The sequence below is a fragment of the Rattus norvegicus genome, chromosome 2 (assembly GCF_021556685.1).
Source record: "Rattus norvegicus strain SHRSP/BbbUtx chromosome 2, alternate assembly SHRSP_T2T, whole genome shotgun sequence".
Taxonomy (NCBI): Eukaryota; Metazoa; Chordata; class Mammalia; order Rodentia; family Muridae; genus Rattus; species Rattus norvegicus.
Window position 1 is genome coordinate 163,040,089 of NC_141535.1, and position 19,301 is coordinate 163,059,389.

Sequence of the window (19,301 nt, forward strand, 5' to 3'; positions counted from 1 at the left end):
TCACTTGTCAGTCCATCCCTGGGTCCCTCAACTACTTCCATTCTCTCATTCCTCTCTATGCTTGTTCCCTCCTTCCTCTTTTCCTCTCTTCTTCCCCAACTGTCTCAATCATTCCTTTCTTCCATTACCCTTCCTCCCTCCTTCTGTGTCCTTTCTTCAATTCTCCTTTCCTTCTTTTTCTTTGATTCTTCTTTCCTTTCTTCTTTGTTCCTCTTTCCTTCTTTTTCTTTGATTCTTCTTTCCTTTTTTCTTTGCTGCTCTTTCCTTCTTTTCCTCCCTCCTTCTTGTCCCTCCCTCTCTCCCTCCATCCTTCCTTCTCTCCTTTCCTTCCTTCCTTCCTCCCTTCCTTCCTTCCTTCCTCCCTTCCTTCCTTCCTTCCTTCCTTCCTTCCTTCCTTCCTTCATTGCTTCTTACCTACATTCTATTTTCTTTTTCTGGAGAAAGTACTTTGTTCTCAGATTAGTTGTGCATAACATTTTTGAGATAAGATTTATTTTGTATCATAACTGTACAAAAAGTAAGCCCTTGTCTCGTTTTAACTGTTGCTGATAAGAGGTTGCCAAGTTCATCTTACTACTAAATAGGTAATTTATACCTTTGTAGAATTTTAAGATTTCTCTGTTTTCTTTTCTTTAATTTCATTGTAAACTTTATGGATGTGATTTCATTTAGTTTCAATTACTTTGCATGAGATCTATGCAGCACCTTCAATCTACTTATTGTTATTTTCTACAAAAAACTCAATTTCAAATATTGTCTTTGTATCATTTACTCTATTACTTTTGTTGTTTTAGGTTCATGATTTGACATAAGCTCATTTTCATTAGCCTCATCTTTACTTAATGAATATCTTTATACATTTTATGTTATACAATTCCTTTTTATCATATTTTCTATTTACTAATTCTTCATTTTGCTATGTAGATATAAATTAAATAAAAATTTGGCCACAGGTGCTGTCCTTCCTATGAGAGACAGCTGTCTTCTTCCAGAACACAGAATATATATGTCTTATGCTAATTTTTTATACTGGAATGGTGGCTGGGATGTTAAAAGCATGTTTTGCTCCTACAGATAACTAAAGTTTGGTTATAAGCACCAGGTAGATGATCATGTCCGATATCTTCAGCCTTGGGGGAAAGGGGTGTCACATACATACTCTAGCCTCTGTAGGCATAAGGACATTCAGATACACATACAATTTCACATGTACTATGGTTTATTCATTCATTCCGTGCAGCTGTATAAAGTCACATAATACAGGCTCTTTTGGCCAAATAAAAATTAGTTTCGGCTTACTCTTATAAATATTCAGCTGTCAGCGGTGTTAGAATGAATTTATCTTTTGGACTTTTACTTCTGGAGTTAAATTCTGCTGGCTATCTATCTATCTATCTATCTATCTATCTATCTATCTATCTATCTATCTATCTATCTATTTTTTAAACATGTTTGTCAGATGCTGAAGTAGCAAGCACCGGGCCAACATGGGTTTCCACTAGGTCACCTGCACATATATCGCTATATGTATAGCTTCCAGTTTTGTACTTTTATCGGATTCCTGAGATGAATGAATGCGAGAATGAATGGGTTTCTGATTTTTGTGCCTTTTCCTTGGAGCTTTTCTTCTGTAAGTTTACCTTTTCTAACTTCAATCTGATGCCTTTTGTTTTATTATACTACATTTCATTTTGTCATATTTTGTTCTTATCTCTTAGAGGCCTGTTCTCTTCTAATGAGAGACAAATAGGGAATGAATCAGGATTTTAGCAAAATGGGGTAAAAAAATCAAAGAAAATGTGTGTGGGTATGTACACACACACACACACACACACAGACACACACACACTGTATGTAAACAGGACAATCTCAAATCTCAAGTGTCATACCTCGTGAAACATTCTTATTATGTTTGTCTCATTGGAATCTGGAGATGGTTGTTAGTCTAAGCTCGCTAGCCACTGTTATTGCAATTTTAAAAGTGGCAATTTTTGTTTTCTATTTCAGCTAGCTCCCATTAAGTAAATGAGACAGAGACTATAAGATTTATTTAATAGAGCTTCACAACACTCTAGTTGAACAATTATTTACATATTCTATTCCTCTAAACTAACTCAGCTCAAATCCCCAAGAAACATGCCTTTAGTATTGATCTGATTCTCTTGGCACCAGGTGTGTTCCCTTGGTGACTCCTGGACCATTTCCTCCTTGCGAATTCTTTCTTCCTACCCAGGCTAGGATCAGAATCCCAGTCCTATTCTCTCCACTGTTCAGCCATTGGCAGATCATCTTTTCTGGACAAATCAGAGAATAAATGGAGAGCAACGTTTCCACAAAATTCAGGAAGGAAATTTTTAGAATAAGCATTACAATAAAATGTCTAGATTGCAACCAGATATGGGTGCAGAAAAAGCAGCATTTGAATAATACAAGGATAAACTTTACACAGTGCACAGTAACATTATGCCTATAAGTCAGCAGCAAGAACCTTCCTATCTGCTTGCTTAGCTCTGGAGTTACAAATACATGTCACCATACCCAGCTGTTCACTTAAGGTTGAAGTCACAAACCAAGTTTTCTTGATTGTATGCCAAACAAGTATATTTCTTAAAGCCAGAAGATAAAAAAATTGATAGTAATTTACATGATTTTGTTTTGCAAAATTATCAGACAGGAGGAAAAAAGAGTTATAGTGGATATGTCATATCTTCAGAATCTTAAAAACATGTGGCCAGATATAGCATCATCAGAACTAGGCTTCCTCCCTTGAATTCTAGAGAGATCATCCTTGAAGATGTGATATTCATGAGACAGCAAAATTGAAAACTATGTATATTCCACACAGGTTACTTTTAGCAGAATATATGTAGGTTTGTTTTTGTTTTGGGATTTTGTTGTTGTTTTTAACCTGCATTTCATGGTGTAGCTCAAAATGGAATTAAAGTTGTAATTCTCTTAGCTCAGCTCTCCAAGCATAGGATTCATTGAGGTGCAATGTACAGGACGATACTTGGCATCATGTTACATATGACTTTTCTTAAATCTCATTTTATTAAAGTGTTTATCACTAGAGTAAAGTTGTAGTGAAGAGAACTAAAATGACCACTGTGATTGCTACAAGCAGTAGTCTGAACACAAGTTGCCAAAGACAACACTATAGAATTCTATAAAAAATGCTATCATTGGTATATTTTCAAGCAAAAACACATAAAAGACTATGTTTCAGCAGTTTTCTTTTAATCTTTGTTTATAAGCTTACAAATATAAACACAGACACATACACAAACACATACAGACACACACACACACACACACACAAAATGGAAACACACCCCTTATCCTGCTGAATTTTAAAATAGTTTTAAATTAAATGATAGCTGCATATATACATATTATAACAGAATATGCTAATTCATACAATGTTCATGTTTGCATAAATAATTCACCACTAAAGTATTCTTATTACAAGTTAAGAATAAAGATGCTTAATTTTAATATTAGAAAATAAATTATATTATAAAGACTAAAGATGGCCATGGTGGCCATATAGAGGAAAGGCTTTCTGCTCAGTTTATCTAAGGGGAGACCCTGCTGATCTGAATTTCATTAGTTTTAATAAAAATTATTGTTTTGTGGATAAAATTTTCTGTAATATATCTAGGAATATATGCAATTCTAAATACTTTTTCAAAATTTCTATAGTTAATAAGTTAATATATCAAGTGTTTTAAACTAAATTAAGATATAGTTTTAGAGAAAGTTTTCTGTACATATTAATGTTGCCTGAGTAGTAATTCTTTATTCTAATTATGGGTTCCCTTTACAAAACAATCTAGAAGGCCAACCCATTGTCAATATATATGTTGATGATCATGTTATTTAATTAATAATGTAATACATCACTATAAAAAGCAAAATTATTTCAAATGACATACCAATTTTAGGAGAAAGCTTTTGAAGATGTAAGCTAGTAACAATTATAATTTAGGTGTCTGCTTAGCTAACATTAATATTGTTATTAAGATTGGAGTTTCCATTATATCTTATGTTATTTAAAGAGCATAGAATCTGTAATTCAGAAATATAGAGATAATTATTAATAGTTATTATGATATCCATGTTTCATGTTTAAAATATTCTGGTTTTAAACAATTATCTGGAAATTTCACACTATTTCTATTCATAATCAGGATAAAAACCACTAGTTGTGCTTATTCATATGTATTTGTATATTTCACCATGGGTTCATGCATATTCATGTGTTTGTATATATTATAGGTATGTGTGCATGTGTGTGTGTGTGCATACATATACATGTAACACATTTGGAAGGACCTATATTGAAGAATAAGAGATGGAAAATATTCTCATGCTTCTGTTATTCAGGAAGCATCAGAAAATTGCAAATATCAGTGCATCTTGAGAAAAATTAAAGTGTCTATACGAATGACTCAGCAACGTAATTGTTATGTATTTTTCAGTGTTTCTGATGTAATTTAAAAAGAAGATATTGGATTGAATCTCTATAATAAAAGCTTTTAGTTTAAAGACTATTTTACCCACTTTTTGAATAATGGAAAATACTAAGACCCTAAGTAACAATTCTTCTTGTCTTGGATATAAGATACTGTGTAATAGAATAGAAGTTTGTCTATTTCTGACTTCCCCAGTTATTCGTGTGTAGGTCTGTGCTTAATGTCACATAAATCATTTAGCATGAGCCCTTCCCACGGGCATAGGGATGATGTAGGTATCATGTCTGCCCTATTCTTCTAATGTAAAATCATGCCACTAGCAGTATTGAGAGTGATGACGGTACCAAACTCCCAACGTCCACTGTTGAATGGTTAAAGCATATAAAATTCACTTGTTTTTCTCCTCAAGACAGATAAAGTTAAAAGAACAGAACTAAGAAAAAAATTGAACCTTGAATGGTGAGAACAGATGAGAGGTATCTGGGGAGAAATTACAGTTACTACACCAGTTCAAATTAGAACTTGTAGAGACCATATCCTGTGGGCTACCTACCCACCTCCAAAATATTAATCCAGAATTCTTTCTATCAAAAGCAAATGCAGGTACAAAGAGTGGAGTGGAGAATTAAGGAAAGGCAATCCAGAGACTGCCCCACCTAGGGATCCATCCCATTTGCAAACAACAAACCAAGACTCTATTGTTGATGTCAATCAGTGCTTACGCACAGGAGCCTGGTATAGCTATCCCCCAAGAGAGGCTCTGCCAGAGCCGGACAAATACAGATGCAGATGTACACAGCCAAACATTGGACTGAGCAAGGGGTCTCCAAATGGGGAAGTTAGGGCAAGGACTGTAGGAACTGAAGAAGTTTGCAACCCAGTAGGAAGAACAATATCAAACGAGACCCCCCAAAGATCCCAGGGACTAAACCACCCACCAAAGAGTACATGGCGTACCCGTGACTCCAGCTGGAAATGTAGCAGAGGATGGCATTGTCTGGCATCATTGGGAAGGGGGCCCCGTGGTTCTGCGAAGGTTTAATGACCCAGGATAGGAGAACGCTAGACCACTGAGGCAGGAGTTGGTGGGTCAGCACCCTCATAGAGACAGGGGGAGGGAGATCCACATGGGTGCAAAAATGGGAGTCACTGACCGTCCGTTAATTTTTTTTATATTTTTTTTATTAACTTGAGTATTTCTTATATACATTTCAAGTGTTATTCCCTTTCCCGTCCGTTAATTTTTAACTGGTGAAGATTGACAGAAAAGAGAAAAAGCACATTTAGATTTTCAAAAAATGTGCTAATGCCTCTGCATTAGTCATTGACACTCATATAAGTATGAGGCACAAGAAATGTTTACGTATAAAATTAAAAAAGCAGAAATGACTATACTGTATCAACACTCAAAGGGAGAAAAAAGACACAATGCCATTTCATTAGTCTGTGATCGGTGAAATTTGAGGTGTTTTTTTTTTTTTTTCTACTCTTACAACCTCCCAAATAAATCTACTTTTTTAGAGTCTATTTATGGTTTCTTGCTTAATGATGTATCTTTCCCATTCAGCTCTGCAACTCTTCTCTGAGGCTGGGCCACAATGATCTCACCTCTTGTATAGTATAAATCCAATAGACAACAAACAATAAACAGCATTATTTTATTTCAGTGCTGATGACACAGTATGTGTCGAATTGGTAGTTAAATAATTTATTTCTTTTTTCAGGTGCTGTTTGCCAGGCTTATTTTAGCTCTCCTTTGGATATTCATTTCATGTTTAGCAGTTCATTTCCTCATGAAGATGCTTGTCAATCAACTAAATTGAAATGTCATTTTGACCTTTAATTTGAAACAATTTACTCCTTTCCTCATTTCATTTTTTTCTCTGTTATTCAAATTAAAAGCTAAAGTCACATCTATTCAAAACCTTCATACTAATTAATGCTGGAAAATAACCTACTCGCCAATAATTTACTGACGCTTTATCACTGCAGAGGTGATCCAGTTGAGTCTGCCCGAAGATCAGAGAGTAAGCATTACCGCAGCCACCGTGGGACAGAGTGCTGTTCTGAGCTGTGCCGTTGTGGGGACACTGAGACCCCCTATCATATGGAAGAGGAACAACATTGTTCTAAATAATTTAGATTTGGAAGACATCAATGTGAGTACACCGTGAAACAGGCTATCCAGTGTGTGCATCTTGCATGGTTTACCTCAGGCTCTGTGGTATCTGGTGAGCTAAATCAATCTGGATACAAAGTAGAAAAGAGTTATTAAAAGATTGTATATCCATTCTACCAATTGTTAGGTACCCAACAGAGCATCTGTAATTATGCAAATAATTTATATTGGTATAGTAAGATTATGTAGTAGTGCATTAGTGAGAGAATATATCATCCCAACATTTTTATAAATATCTCTTTAGGTTTAAAATGCAAATTGCCTCCCTAGTAAAACCACATTTAATAATTATTTCAGTAAACACAGTAATTTAAGCTCAAATTTGCATGGATGAAATTGTGCATGTTCTGAGTTCAAGAATAAAATGTTAATACTTCCACACACATAAGAAGTATGGTAATGTACTTGAGTTTATGGTGCATGTGTGTGCGAGAGTGCATGTGAATGCCTGTGTGTGTGTTTGCTTAGAGTTAGTAAAAGTTATTAGGGAGGAATAATATTAAGTTACATAAAAATATGAATTATGTTTTGTAAAATACATATTTCTTTAGTATTAAATGTGTCTATTAAGTTAGAAATTTATATTGCTGATTTATGCAACATATCTATAGGTCACTCTCAGAATGGATTTCCAGTCTATAATGGTACTAGGGATGAGTTCTGGAAGGCAGATATGTATCTAGGGGATACCTTTGTGTACCTTTTGTACTTCTAAAATACATATACTGACTCTTAAGAAATGCTTTAAGTTATTGTGTGTTGTGCACTTGTTAATAAGTCCCAGATACTTAGGGAGTACATTCTAGAAGAACGTGTGTTTGCATGTGTCTGATAGCACGACTTTCTCTGAAGAAATGAATTTGCAATAGGGGATTATGTGGAATTGAAGTGGAGTTCTATTTCAAATTATTGATCTTTATTTTTTGAATAGTTTTTATTTTACTCCTGATAATTTCATATATATGAAGGCATTTTAATTTTATATACCCCTCAATTCTACTCTACAACCACTACCAACCCCCATATGTGCTATTCAACTTCATGTCTTTGTGTACTGTTACATACACACACACACACACACACACACACACACACACACACACACACACACACACACACTTATCCTGAAGGATTTAGTGCTGCTTACAGGCACATTTTCAGCTGACCATCAGAAAATGACAATTTACCAGGTGCCATATCCCTAAAATCCTACCAACTCTCTTTCCCTTCAGCAATTTCTAAAGGCCTGTAACTTCTCAACTAGGGCTGGATTATTTTTGAGTCCTTGCCCTATCCATACTGTGATATTGACCAGTTGAGTCATTTGAAGGTCTTGTTCAGGCAGCCACAGTCATTGAGAGTTCATAGGTACACCATTTTGTCATATGTAGACGATACTATTTCAGAGCAGTTTTCCAGGTCTCTGGCTTTTACACACATTCTCTTCCACAATATTACCTGAGACTTGGGGTGAATGAGTGCAATATATATTCCCACCTCTCTAGTCAGCTTATTCTCTGCAATTGAGTTTCCTTTTCTTAAACCAGAGTTGCAAAGAGAAGCTTCTCTGACTAAGGCTGAAAGGAAAATGCTGCTATGGGTATGAGGATGTATAATTAGAAGGTAGCTGGATATTATGTTTATTTATTAATATAGGAGGAGATTCTTAGTAGGTTCTGTGACCTCTCGAACTTACCTCTCACAATACAAGGTCAGTTGCTCTTCATGACCCCTTCGTGCTTCAAAACCAGTATCACCTGGATGACTCTTACACATTACCAAGTACAGTTGCAGCATGAGGTACAACCTCGGCTATCTCTGGAACACAGCTTCTTTGTGCTCTCAGAAAACACCCCCCTCCCAGAAATATTTCACTTCAGTGATGCTGGTTTCTTTTTAGTCACTGCTAATTTCTTAGCTCCAGCTGACCAGCATCAACTGTCCCAGTAGTCCCTTCTAATCTAAGGACAGAGACTCATGGCCAAAGCTGCTGGATTTTTGCTGCTTGCTAGGACTGGAACATCCCCCAAGCCCAATTCTATTACTAGGTTTTTTTTGTTTTTGTTTTGTTTTGTTTTGTTTTGTTTTCCAACTCCCTCTCTGTCTAAGCTTGACTTTCCTGAAATTTGCTCTATAGATTGACCTTGAGCTCAGAGATATGCATGGCCCTGTCTCCTGTAATGCTGGGATTAAAGGCATGTACCACCATTCCTGGATTTAAGCTTTTCTTCACCTAAAACTGGCTGTCCCAGGCTGGCCTTGAACTCAGAGATCTGTTTATCTTTCTCTCCTGGGATTAAAGGAGTGCACCACCATGCCTGGATCTAAATTTAGTTGGGTGGTGTTTTGCTTCCTACCTGTTTTCTCCTAAAACAAAGGATTCAGTTCCATTTCTCTTCCTGGTGACCTTTTTAATATTTGAACCATATATTTTATCTCTTTCCTTTCTAAGCTTGCTATACTTGCTCAAAAACACACTTCATGAGATTTAACCAGAGAGCAAAGTCTTTGTTGAGCTTTTTTGAGATGTCCTTTGTCAATGTAATTAATCTGAGTCTCTTCACCTTTACCTCAGGTAGACTCTTCAGACAAGGGCAAAAGTAGCCTCATTATTCTCCAAAATGCCACAAAAACAGTCTTTATTGCACATACTGAAATTCTTCTCTGAAACATCTTGGGCCAAGTCATCACAGTTCAGGTTACTCTCAGCAACAAATTCTTCCTTATTTTTACTAGGATGACCCATTAAGACCCATTTAAGGCATTCCACTGCTTTCCAAAATCCACATTCTTCCAAACAAAAGCATGACCCGGCCTATCACAGCAATACCCAACACTTGGTACCATTTTCTGTCTTAGTTTGGGTTTTCTTGCTGTGAACAGATACCATGACAGGGCAACTCTTATTACAGACAACATTTAATTGAGGTTGACTTACAGGTTCAGAGGTTCAGTCCATTCTCATTAAGGCAGGAACATGAGCAACTTCCAGAATGGCATAGTGTAGGAGGAGCTGAGTTCTATAATCTTCATCTCAAGTCTGCTAGCAGATACTGGCTTCCAGGTGGATAGGATGAGGGTCTTAAGCCCATGCTCAAAGTGACACATCTATTTCAACAAGGCCACACCTTCTAATAGTTCCATTCACTGGGACAAACATATACAAACCATCAAAGAGGTCATTGTATTCATTAAGCTGAATGGATTTGTGTGCATCCTCACTTCAACTTCTGGCCAAATTCTTGCAAATGCTAACCAATGTTTTTGGTTTTTAAGTTACCTAGGTTTGGAAAAATGAGTAAACAGAAGTGAGGCTGACATCTTCAGGAAATAGGTGGGCAGATGATGAATGGGGAGACAGACATGACATAACTGAGAACTGAACACTCACTATATAGCAACTGTAGGGGCTAAAAGTAGAATAATCACCACCAGCAATCCCTTAGAGACCATAATTTTTACACTGTTTCATTTTAGTTTAGAAACAATGGATTTATCAACCACACACAGTCGTCTATGTATCTTATTTATACTATCAATGGCTAATTTGCTATTTATTAATATACATTTTATTCTCACATACACTAAACATTGAAGTAAAATTATATTGTACTACTCAGATTAAAATTCTAGTTTGCCATTTTTTATAATAAAGAATTAATTCAATATAGTTAAACTTTAGTATAAATATAAATAGTAGATTCTTGTAAATTCAGTACTATGTAAAATGGCTATAATATAATATAATATAATAATATAATATATATGTATAAATAATTTTCTACCTTTACAAGAAGCCAAATGCAACATGACAATGCTGATTATATATAGAGACAAAATGCTTTCATAAAATATAGAATAAAAGGTGATATAATTTATATTAATATAACCTTCACTTTACAGAACAGGTTAGTAGATAAAAAATGAATATTCAGGTAAACTTAGACTTATATTCTATGAATACATATTTTTACTGTAAGTATAAAATACTTATTCAAAAGCCTTCATGTTATGCATTGCACTCTAGATGTGGCCTTTTAATGGCATGACATTCAAATTATTTTGAATAGTGCATTAAGTCATTTTGCTACAAAGGATACTGTGGATTATTTCAGTGGTGTTAAATGCTGGAACTGACAAAATTACATGCAAATTATATCCATAAACTTTGTGCATATCTATTCCTTGAACATTTATTCTTTCAACATCTTGCTCTGTATATCAATCTAAATTATGTCAAGGGTTATAGACATCTGAGCACAAGAGAGTGCAAAGACACTGCTGGAATGGTTGCCCTGAAGCTAAGTCTTATATCATACCCGGGATCCTGGCTTTCATCTTTAATGACATATCAGAATATGTGAATACTGTAATAGCTATAACTACCAAAATGTACTTTAATAGCCTAGATTCTACATTAAACCTCACAAAACAGGTGTAAGTTTATCTCTGCTTCTGAAAGAGTCTGGAACTATCACATGTTTATAGATAGACAGTATGTTACAATAATTACAGTAAGCATTGCTTGGAAGTGAATGAAAGTGATGATGTAGCTAGGCACATGTCATTTCCCCCTTGTGTTACTGATGTGAAACGGGGAGATATATGTTGATGCCAATGAGAAAGCTTTATCATCCTAAACAAGACCATTTAAAAAGGACCCATAATACTCTAATTTATACTATCTATTTTGTTTGTTTTGTGCACAGGTTAAATATGATTATCCATCTGGTTTAAGCCTTAGCAACACTAAACACGATTTATTTTCTGTGCTAAATTGAAAAAGAACTCATGTGTTCATGTGCTTGGTTTGTTTAACAAGACTTTCCTCTTTGCACCCTCCCCAATTGCCTGTGGGTGCATTTTTTCCCATGAATTATTATTTTTTCACCCTATGGGCACAGAATTTAATCCACCTATCAAATAAACTAGCTTAAGTAGAATGTATACACTTTCAAAAGGAAGTATAAAATCATTTTGTATTTTGTTTGGGAAAATAAAAAATGCAAATGTACTAATTTCCTGCAGGAATACTGGGTTCACGTGTAGATTTCATGATTTATCATTCCCTGGATAGCTTTTCAAAATTTGAATCAGATCAAATATATGCCTCTGGGCAACTGAGTATCTGTTTGGTGATCATCTCTGCTGATTGTCACCTGTCAGCATGAGCTGAATTGGGATTCAGTTATTCTCTTTTCTGTCTTTAGTAGCTAATATTTTATTGACTATCATTGACCTGAGTTATTGATTTCTCTGATTCCATTGAGGCTATTTATAAGTTGTTGCAGAATGCTCATGGTCTGAAACATTGTCTTCTAACTCCTGTATGTATAAAACATTATGTCATGTTTACATTCATGAGCCAATTAGTCTGATATATATATATATATATATGTATATGTATATATATATATACATACATACATATGAATGATATTTTTTCTGCCCTGGAAGAGGTTCCTGATAATGAGAATACTGAGGCATATTGTAATGGATGTCTCAATTGCAGGGGCATTACACACTTCCAGATAGATCATTACAGATTTTTAAAATCATTTTGCATTACCTTACTTAAGGAGAAATCAACACAAATTCTATAAATTTCAGTTCACAACAAATCCATAACTGCTCCCTGCCCTACTTTATTTATTTTGGATTTCTTCTTAAAGTTACGTGGATTCATGCGGAAAGAAGGCTGAAGGCTACAAATTTCTATTGTATACTTTTTTTTTATCCTTTCCATTGTGGTGAAAAAGTGTAGTGCAAGATCAATCTTCCTAAAATTTTAAGTGCACAATAAAGTCTTGTTAACAATAGGCACACTATTTTACAACACATTCCTAGAACTTATTTATCTTTCATAACAGACCACTGGTTATAAGTCATTTTCCTCCCATAGTCCACAGAGGCCATTATTCTGCACTATATCTATGATCTTGACTTTTGTAGCTTCCTTATAAAGTGGGATCATGTGGAGATTTTTCTTTGTGACTGCCTTATTTCCCTAAGCATAATGACCTTCAGTTTTATCAATGTTGCTTATTATACGAATTAATAATGGTATGTCTTCTTCCTTTCATCTACTTAATAATTTCTTTACCGTGGTGTTTTAGTTAAGGTTTTCCTATTGCTCTGATAAAACACAACGGTTTACTGAGCTTATACTGCCACATTGCTGCTCATAAGCAAAGGAAGTCAGGATAGGGACGCAAACAAGGCAAGACAGGAGTTGATGCAGAGTCCACGGACTTGCTTACTGGCTTGCTACTCAGGGATTGATAAGCTTTCTTTCTTATAGAATGTAGGACTATCATCCCAGGAGTAACACCACCCACCATGGGCTGGGCCCTCCTGCATTGATCACTAATTCAGAAAATGCCTTACAGTTGGGTCTCATGGAAACTGAGATTCCTTCTTTTCTGATTACTCTAACTGTGTCAAGTTGATACATAAAACTAGTAAGTACACTTGGCTACATTGAAATGTACATTAGCAAATAAATACATTTTGATTTAATGATTACAATTATTTGGTATGTACTCTCAAAATGGGATTGACTGTTGATATGATAATTTATTTTATAATCACCGAAAAACTTGTATACAATCATTTATAGTACATACTGTGTTGTATTGCAAAGAAAGTGTCCATAGATTCCAGTTGATATATATTTTTGACTAATCATTCTGTTTTTATTTATCTTTTTAATTGAGAAATAGTCATCCTAATGTAGGAAATAATACTTACATTTTTATCATTGTATCTTTCATTGTTATTATTGTGTGCATATGATGCATCAGTGTCTGCATGCACCCTGGAGCTTCTTTGGAAGGCAGAAGACAACTTTCTGAAGTCAGTTATCTCCTTCCCTCTGTATGAGTAGCAGAGACTGAAGCCACTTTTCCAAGTTTGTCTCCATTCAAGAGCCATCTCTCTGAGCCCCTTTTATGTTTCCAATTTGCACTTTCTATTAATATTATCGAGCTTCAAGACATCTGTAATGTCATTTGTATATTTTCTTTTTCGAAATGTCTACTTAGTTTCTCTACTATATTTACTTGTCTTAAGGATTATTATCATTATTATTGTTATTATTATGCTAATAAGGTAGAATCCACCAAATCAACACGCTTTCACATGACAGAAACATTTAATGAACTAGGCACAGAAAGAAACTAGAAAGCAAGTGTTATGCATTGGAATATGACAGGAGGCAACAACTCATTGGTGAAAAAGATTAATTCTTCCTGTGAGATCGGAAGAAACAGAATACCCAGTCTCATAATTGTTTACATCACATCCAAGGACATCTAAGTCAAGATGAGAAGTCAAATAGAGAAATGTAGTGGATGGGAGCCTCTTACCAGATGTAGGTGAAAGCATTAGGTAAAATTATTAGCCATGATCATTCTTATGATAGCCCCATTTTAAAAATGTGTTTATGTTACTTGTCACAGAGTTGCTCCTCATTTAAAGAAAAGTATTTCACTGAAACCTATCACAGGTGGGTTACAAGCAACTGAAGCTCACATCTGCAAACAGAGCAGATTCTGTCACTAGTTGTGGCAATTAAACAGATTTTAAGTTGTAGAGAGAGAAACAAAGTTCTAACACAAGCAACTACATTAGTGAGAGCAGTCTAGAAAGGTTATATATAGAAATAATAAAATTGGTATCGTGTGGAAGAATTTTAAGTCATCACATACATAGTATAGATTTTTAAAGCTATTTATAAGTGCTTCAACAATATGTATAGTAGTTTTGAAAGTCATACAAAGCTCCTGCAATTTATTGGGAAGATTCTACTAGTAGAATATGCTAACTATGCCACCTAACTTTAACATTTGGAGCAATGGGAAACCACTTTCTAATTTGCATGTTCAGTCTCTCTTTTTTTTAAGGGAATAGTATTTTTTTTTTAACACTACAGATTATATTCTCCTCCCTGGCTACCCTCTGACTGTTCTGAATCCCATACCTGTTCCCTGCCCCCTATCTCAACTAAGATGTTCCCAACCCCCCATCTGCTACCCTAGACTTCTAAACTTCCTGGGGTCTTCAGTCTCTTGAGGATTAGGTGCATCTTATCTGAATGAAACAAGACTTGGCAGTCCTCCGCTGTATATGTGCTAGAGGCTTCATATCAGCTCGTATATGCTTCCAGGTTGATAGTCCAGTATCTGAATGATCTCTAGGATCCAGGTTAATTGAGACTACTGGTCCTCTTATAGGGTTGTCCTCCTCCTCAACTTCTAGATTTTCCCTAATTCAACCACAGGGGTCAGAAGGTTCTGTCCATTTGTAGGGTGCAACTATCTGTATCTGATTCTTTCAGTTGCTCGATGGGCTTTCAGAGGGCAGTCATGAAAGTCCCCTTTTTGTGAGCACTCCATAGCCTCAGTAGTAGTGTCAGACCTTGGGGCATCCCCTGAAGATGGATCCAATTTTGGGGCTACAGTTGCACTTCCTTTACCTCAGGCTCTTCTCCATTTTTGTCCCTGAAGTTCTTTCAGATAGGAAAAATTATGGGTAAGAGTTTTGACTGTGGAATGGCAACTCTGTCCCTCAGTCCTTGATATCCTGTCTTTCTGCTGGAGTTGGGCTGGACAAGTTCCCTCTCCCCACTGTAGGGAATTTCATGTAAGACTCCTCCCTTAGAGTCCTCCCTTGCCTCCCAGGTCTCTGGTACATTCTGGAGCATCCCATCTACCTCATACCTCCTGAGGTTGCCTGTTTCCATTCTTTATGCGGGGCCCTCTGGGCTTCAGTCCTTTTTCCTTATCTAATACCAGATCATGTTTCCCTCCCCACCATTCCAGTTCCCTTTCCTTCCCAGGTCCCTTCCTTCCCTCTTTTGATTGCTTTCTTCTACCTCCCAGGTGGCACTGAGGTGTCCTCACTTGGGACCTTCAGCATACTGACATTTTTGAGTTCTGTAGGCTGTATCTTGGGTATTCTATACTTTTTTCGGGCTAATATTTACTTATTAGTGAGTATATAATATACAGGTCCCTTTGGGTCTGATTTACCTTGCTCAGGATGATGTTTTCTAGTTCCTTCCGTTTACCTGCAAAATTAAGGATGTCTTCATTTATAATAGCTGCATAGCATTCCAGTGTGTAAATGAACCACAATTTCTCTATCCATTCTTCTATTGTGTGATATCGGGGTTATTTCTAGCTTCTGGAAATCACAAACAAGACCACTATGAACATTGTGAAACACATGACCCTGGGGTGTGGTAGGGCAACTTTTGGGTATATTCCAAAGAGTATAATATCAGAAATGAAAAGGGAAATATAAAAACAGAATATGAGGAAACGCAAAAAATCATCAGATCCTTCTACAAAAGCCTATATTCAACAAAATTGGAAAATCTGGAGTTAATGGACAATTTTCTAGGTACCAAAGTTAAATCAGGGGCAGATAAATCATCTAAACAACACCATAACTCCTAAGGACATAGAAGCAGTTATTAAAAGTCTCCCAACCAAGAAGAACCCAGGACCAAATGATGGGCAGAGTGTCAAATTCTACCAGACCTTCATAGAAAACCTCATACCAATACTATTTCCATTAAATAGAAATAGATAGAGAACTACCAAATTCCTTCTATGAAGCCACAGTTACTATTATATCTAAATGACACAAATACCCAACAAAGAAAGAGAACTTCAGACCAATTTCCTTTATAAATATCGACGCAAAAATACTCAATAAGATTCTTGCAAACCAAACTGAAGGACAAATCAAAATAATCATCCATCATGATCAAGTAGGCTTCATCCCAGGGATGCAGGAATGGTTCATTATATGGAAATCCATCGACGTAATCTACTACATAAACAAACTCAAAGATAAAAACCACATGATCATACTGAGAAAGCATTTGACAAAATTAACACCCCTTCATAATAAAAGTCCTGGAAAGATCAGGAATTCAAGGCCTATACCTAAGCATAGTAAAAGCAATATATAGCAAGCCAGTGGCTAATATCAAAAAAAAAAAAAAAAAGGAAAGAAATTTGAAGCAATCCCACTAAAATCAGGGATTAGACAAGGCTGCCTATTTTTTCACTGCTTATTCAATGTAGTACTCAAAGTCCTAGCAGAGCAATCAGAGAACACAAGGAGGTCTAAGGGATACAAATTGGAAAGGAAGAAGTCAACATATCACTATTTGCAGATGATATGATAGTATACTTAAGTTACTCCAAAAGTTCCACCAGAGAGCTACTAAGCCTGATAAACAACTTCAGCAAAGTGGCTGGGTATAAAATTAATTCAAACAAATCAGTAGCCTTCCTCTACTCAAAGGATAAACAGGCTGAGAAAGAAATTAGGGAAAGGACACCCTTTATAATGGGCCCAAATAATATAAAATACCTCGGTGTGAATTTAACCAAGCACATGAAATATCTGTATGACAAGAACTTCAAGTGTCTGAAGAAAGAAATTGAAGAAGACAGCAGAAGATGGAAAAACCTCCTATGCTCATAGATTGGAAGAATTAATATATTAAAGTTGGCCATCTTGTGAAAAGCAATCTACAGATTCAATGCAATGCCCATCAAAATGCCTACTCAATTCTTCATAGAGTTAGACAGAGCAATTTGCAGACTCATTTGGAATAACAAAAGAAAAAAAACTCAGAATAGCGGAAAACTATACTCAACAATAAAAGGGCTTTTGGGGGAATCACCATCCCTGTCCTCAAGCAATACTGCAATTCTTTTTAAGAATTGTTTTTGCAATTCTGGGTTTTTACCCTTCCAGGTCAATTTGAGAATTGCTCTTTCCAAGTCTTTGAAGCATTCAGTAGGGATTTAGATGGGGATTGCTTTGAATTTTAGATTGGCTGTTATTGCTATGTTAATTCTGCCAATCCATGAGCATTGGGGACCTCTCTAATTTTTGAGATCTTTGATTTCTTTCTTGAGACTTGAAGTTATTGTCATACAGATCTTTCACATGTTTGGTTAACCCAAGATATTTTATATTATTTGTGGCTATGGTGAGGAGTTGTTTCACTAATATCTTTCTCAGCCTGTTAAGTATTTGAATAAAGGAAGGCTACTGATTTATCTGAGTTAACTTTATATCTGGTCACATTGCTGAAGTTGTTTATTAGCTGGAGATGTTCTCTGATAGAATTTTTGGATTCACTTATGTATTCTAGTCATATCATCTGCAAATAGTGATACTTTTATTGCTTCTTTGCCAATTTGTATCTCCTTAATCTCTATTTGTTGTCTTATTTTTCTACCAAGCACTTTGGGCACTATATTGAAAAGATATGGGAGAGTGGGCATCCTTGTCTTGTCCCCTACTTTAATTGTACTGTTTCAGCTCAACTTACTTTGATGTTGGCTGTTGGTTTGCAGTAAATTGCTTTTATTATATTTTGGTATGGGCCTTGAACTCCTGATCTCTCTAATACTTTTAGCATGAAGGGGGTGTTGTATTTTCAAATACTTTTTCTGCATCTAAGGAAATGATCATGTGATTTTGTTCTTTGAGTTTGATTATATAGGGGATTACATTAATGTATTGTTATATTTCATATATATTTTCATATATATATTTTCATATATCTCTGGGATGAAGCCTACTTGATTGTGGTGAATGATTTTGAAGTGTTCTTGGATTTGGTTTGTAAGACTTTTATTGAGTATTTTTGCACGATATTCATAACTGAAATTGCTCTGAAGTTCTCTTTTTTGTTTGTGTTCTTATGTGGTTTAGGTATCAGAGTAATTTTGACTTCATAGAATGAATTAAGTAGTAGTCATTCTGTTCCTTCTTTTTGGAATAGTTTGAGGAATATTGGTATTCAGTCTTCTTGAATGTTCTGGTTGAATTCTGCACTAAATTCACCTGGCCCTCGGCTTTCTTTTGGTTGGGAAGTTTTTTGTTTTTCTTTTTTTTAAATATTTTATTTTTTTTTATTAACTTGAGTATTTCTTATTTACATTTCAAATGTTATTCCCTTTCCCGGTTTCCTGGCAAACATCCCCCTAATCCCTCCCCCTCCCTTTCTTAATGGGTGTTCCCCTCCCCACCCTTCCCCCATTGCCGCCCTCCCCCCAACAATCACGTTCACTGGAGGTTCAGTCTTAGCAGGACCAAGGGCTTCCCCTTCCACTGGTGATCTTACTAGGATATTCAATGCTACCTATGAGGTCAGAGTCCAGGGTCAGTCCATGTATAGTCTTTAGGTAGTGGCTTAGTCCCTGGAAGCTCTAGTTGCTTGGCATTGTTGTTCATAAGGGGTCTTGAGCCCCTTCAAGCTCTTCCAGTTCTTTCTCTGATTCCTTCAACGGGGGTCCTATTCTCAGTTCAGTGGTTTGCTGCTGGCATTCGCCTCTGTATTTGCTGTATTCTGGCTGTGTCTCTCAGGAGAGATCTACATCTGGCTCCTGTCGGTCTGCACTTCTTTGCTTCATCCATCTTGTCTAATTGGATGGCTGTATATGTATGGGCCACATGTGGGGCAGGCTCTGAATGGGTGTTCCTTCAGTCTCTGTTTTAATCTTTGCCTCTCTATTCCCTGCCAAGGGTATTCTTGTTCCCCCTTTTTTTTTTCAATTTTTTTTTATTAACTTGAGTATTTCTTATATACATTTCGAGTGTTATCCCCCTTT

General features: G+C 35.9%; 1 protein-coding gene across 2 annotated transcripts in view; it reads left to right on the forward strand.

Moving 5' to 3' along the window:
• The window catches only part of Fstl5 (follistatin-like 5), a 654,395-nt gene that overhangs the window by 403,133 nt on the left and 231,961 nt on the right, over positions 1-19,301 (forward strand). For both annotated transcript variants that reach the window (NM_001271195.1, XM_087628612.1), the window contains 1 exon segment: positions 6,468-6,634. In NM_001271195.1, coding sequence (NP_001258124.1) covers positions 6,468-6,634 — 167 coding nt within the window.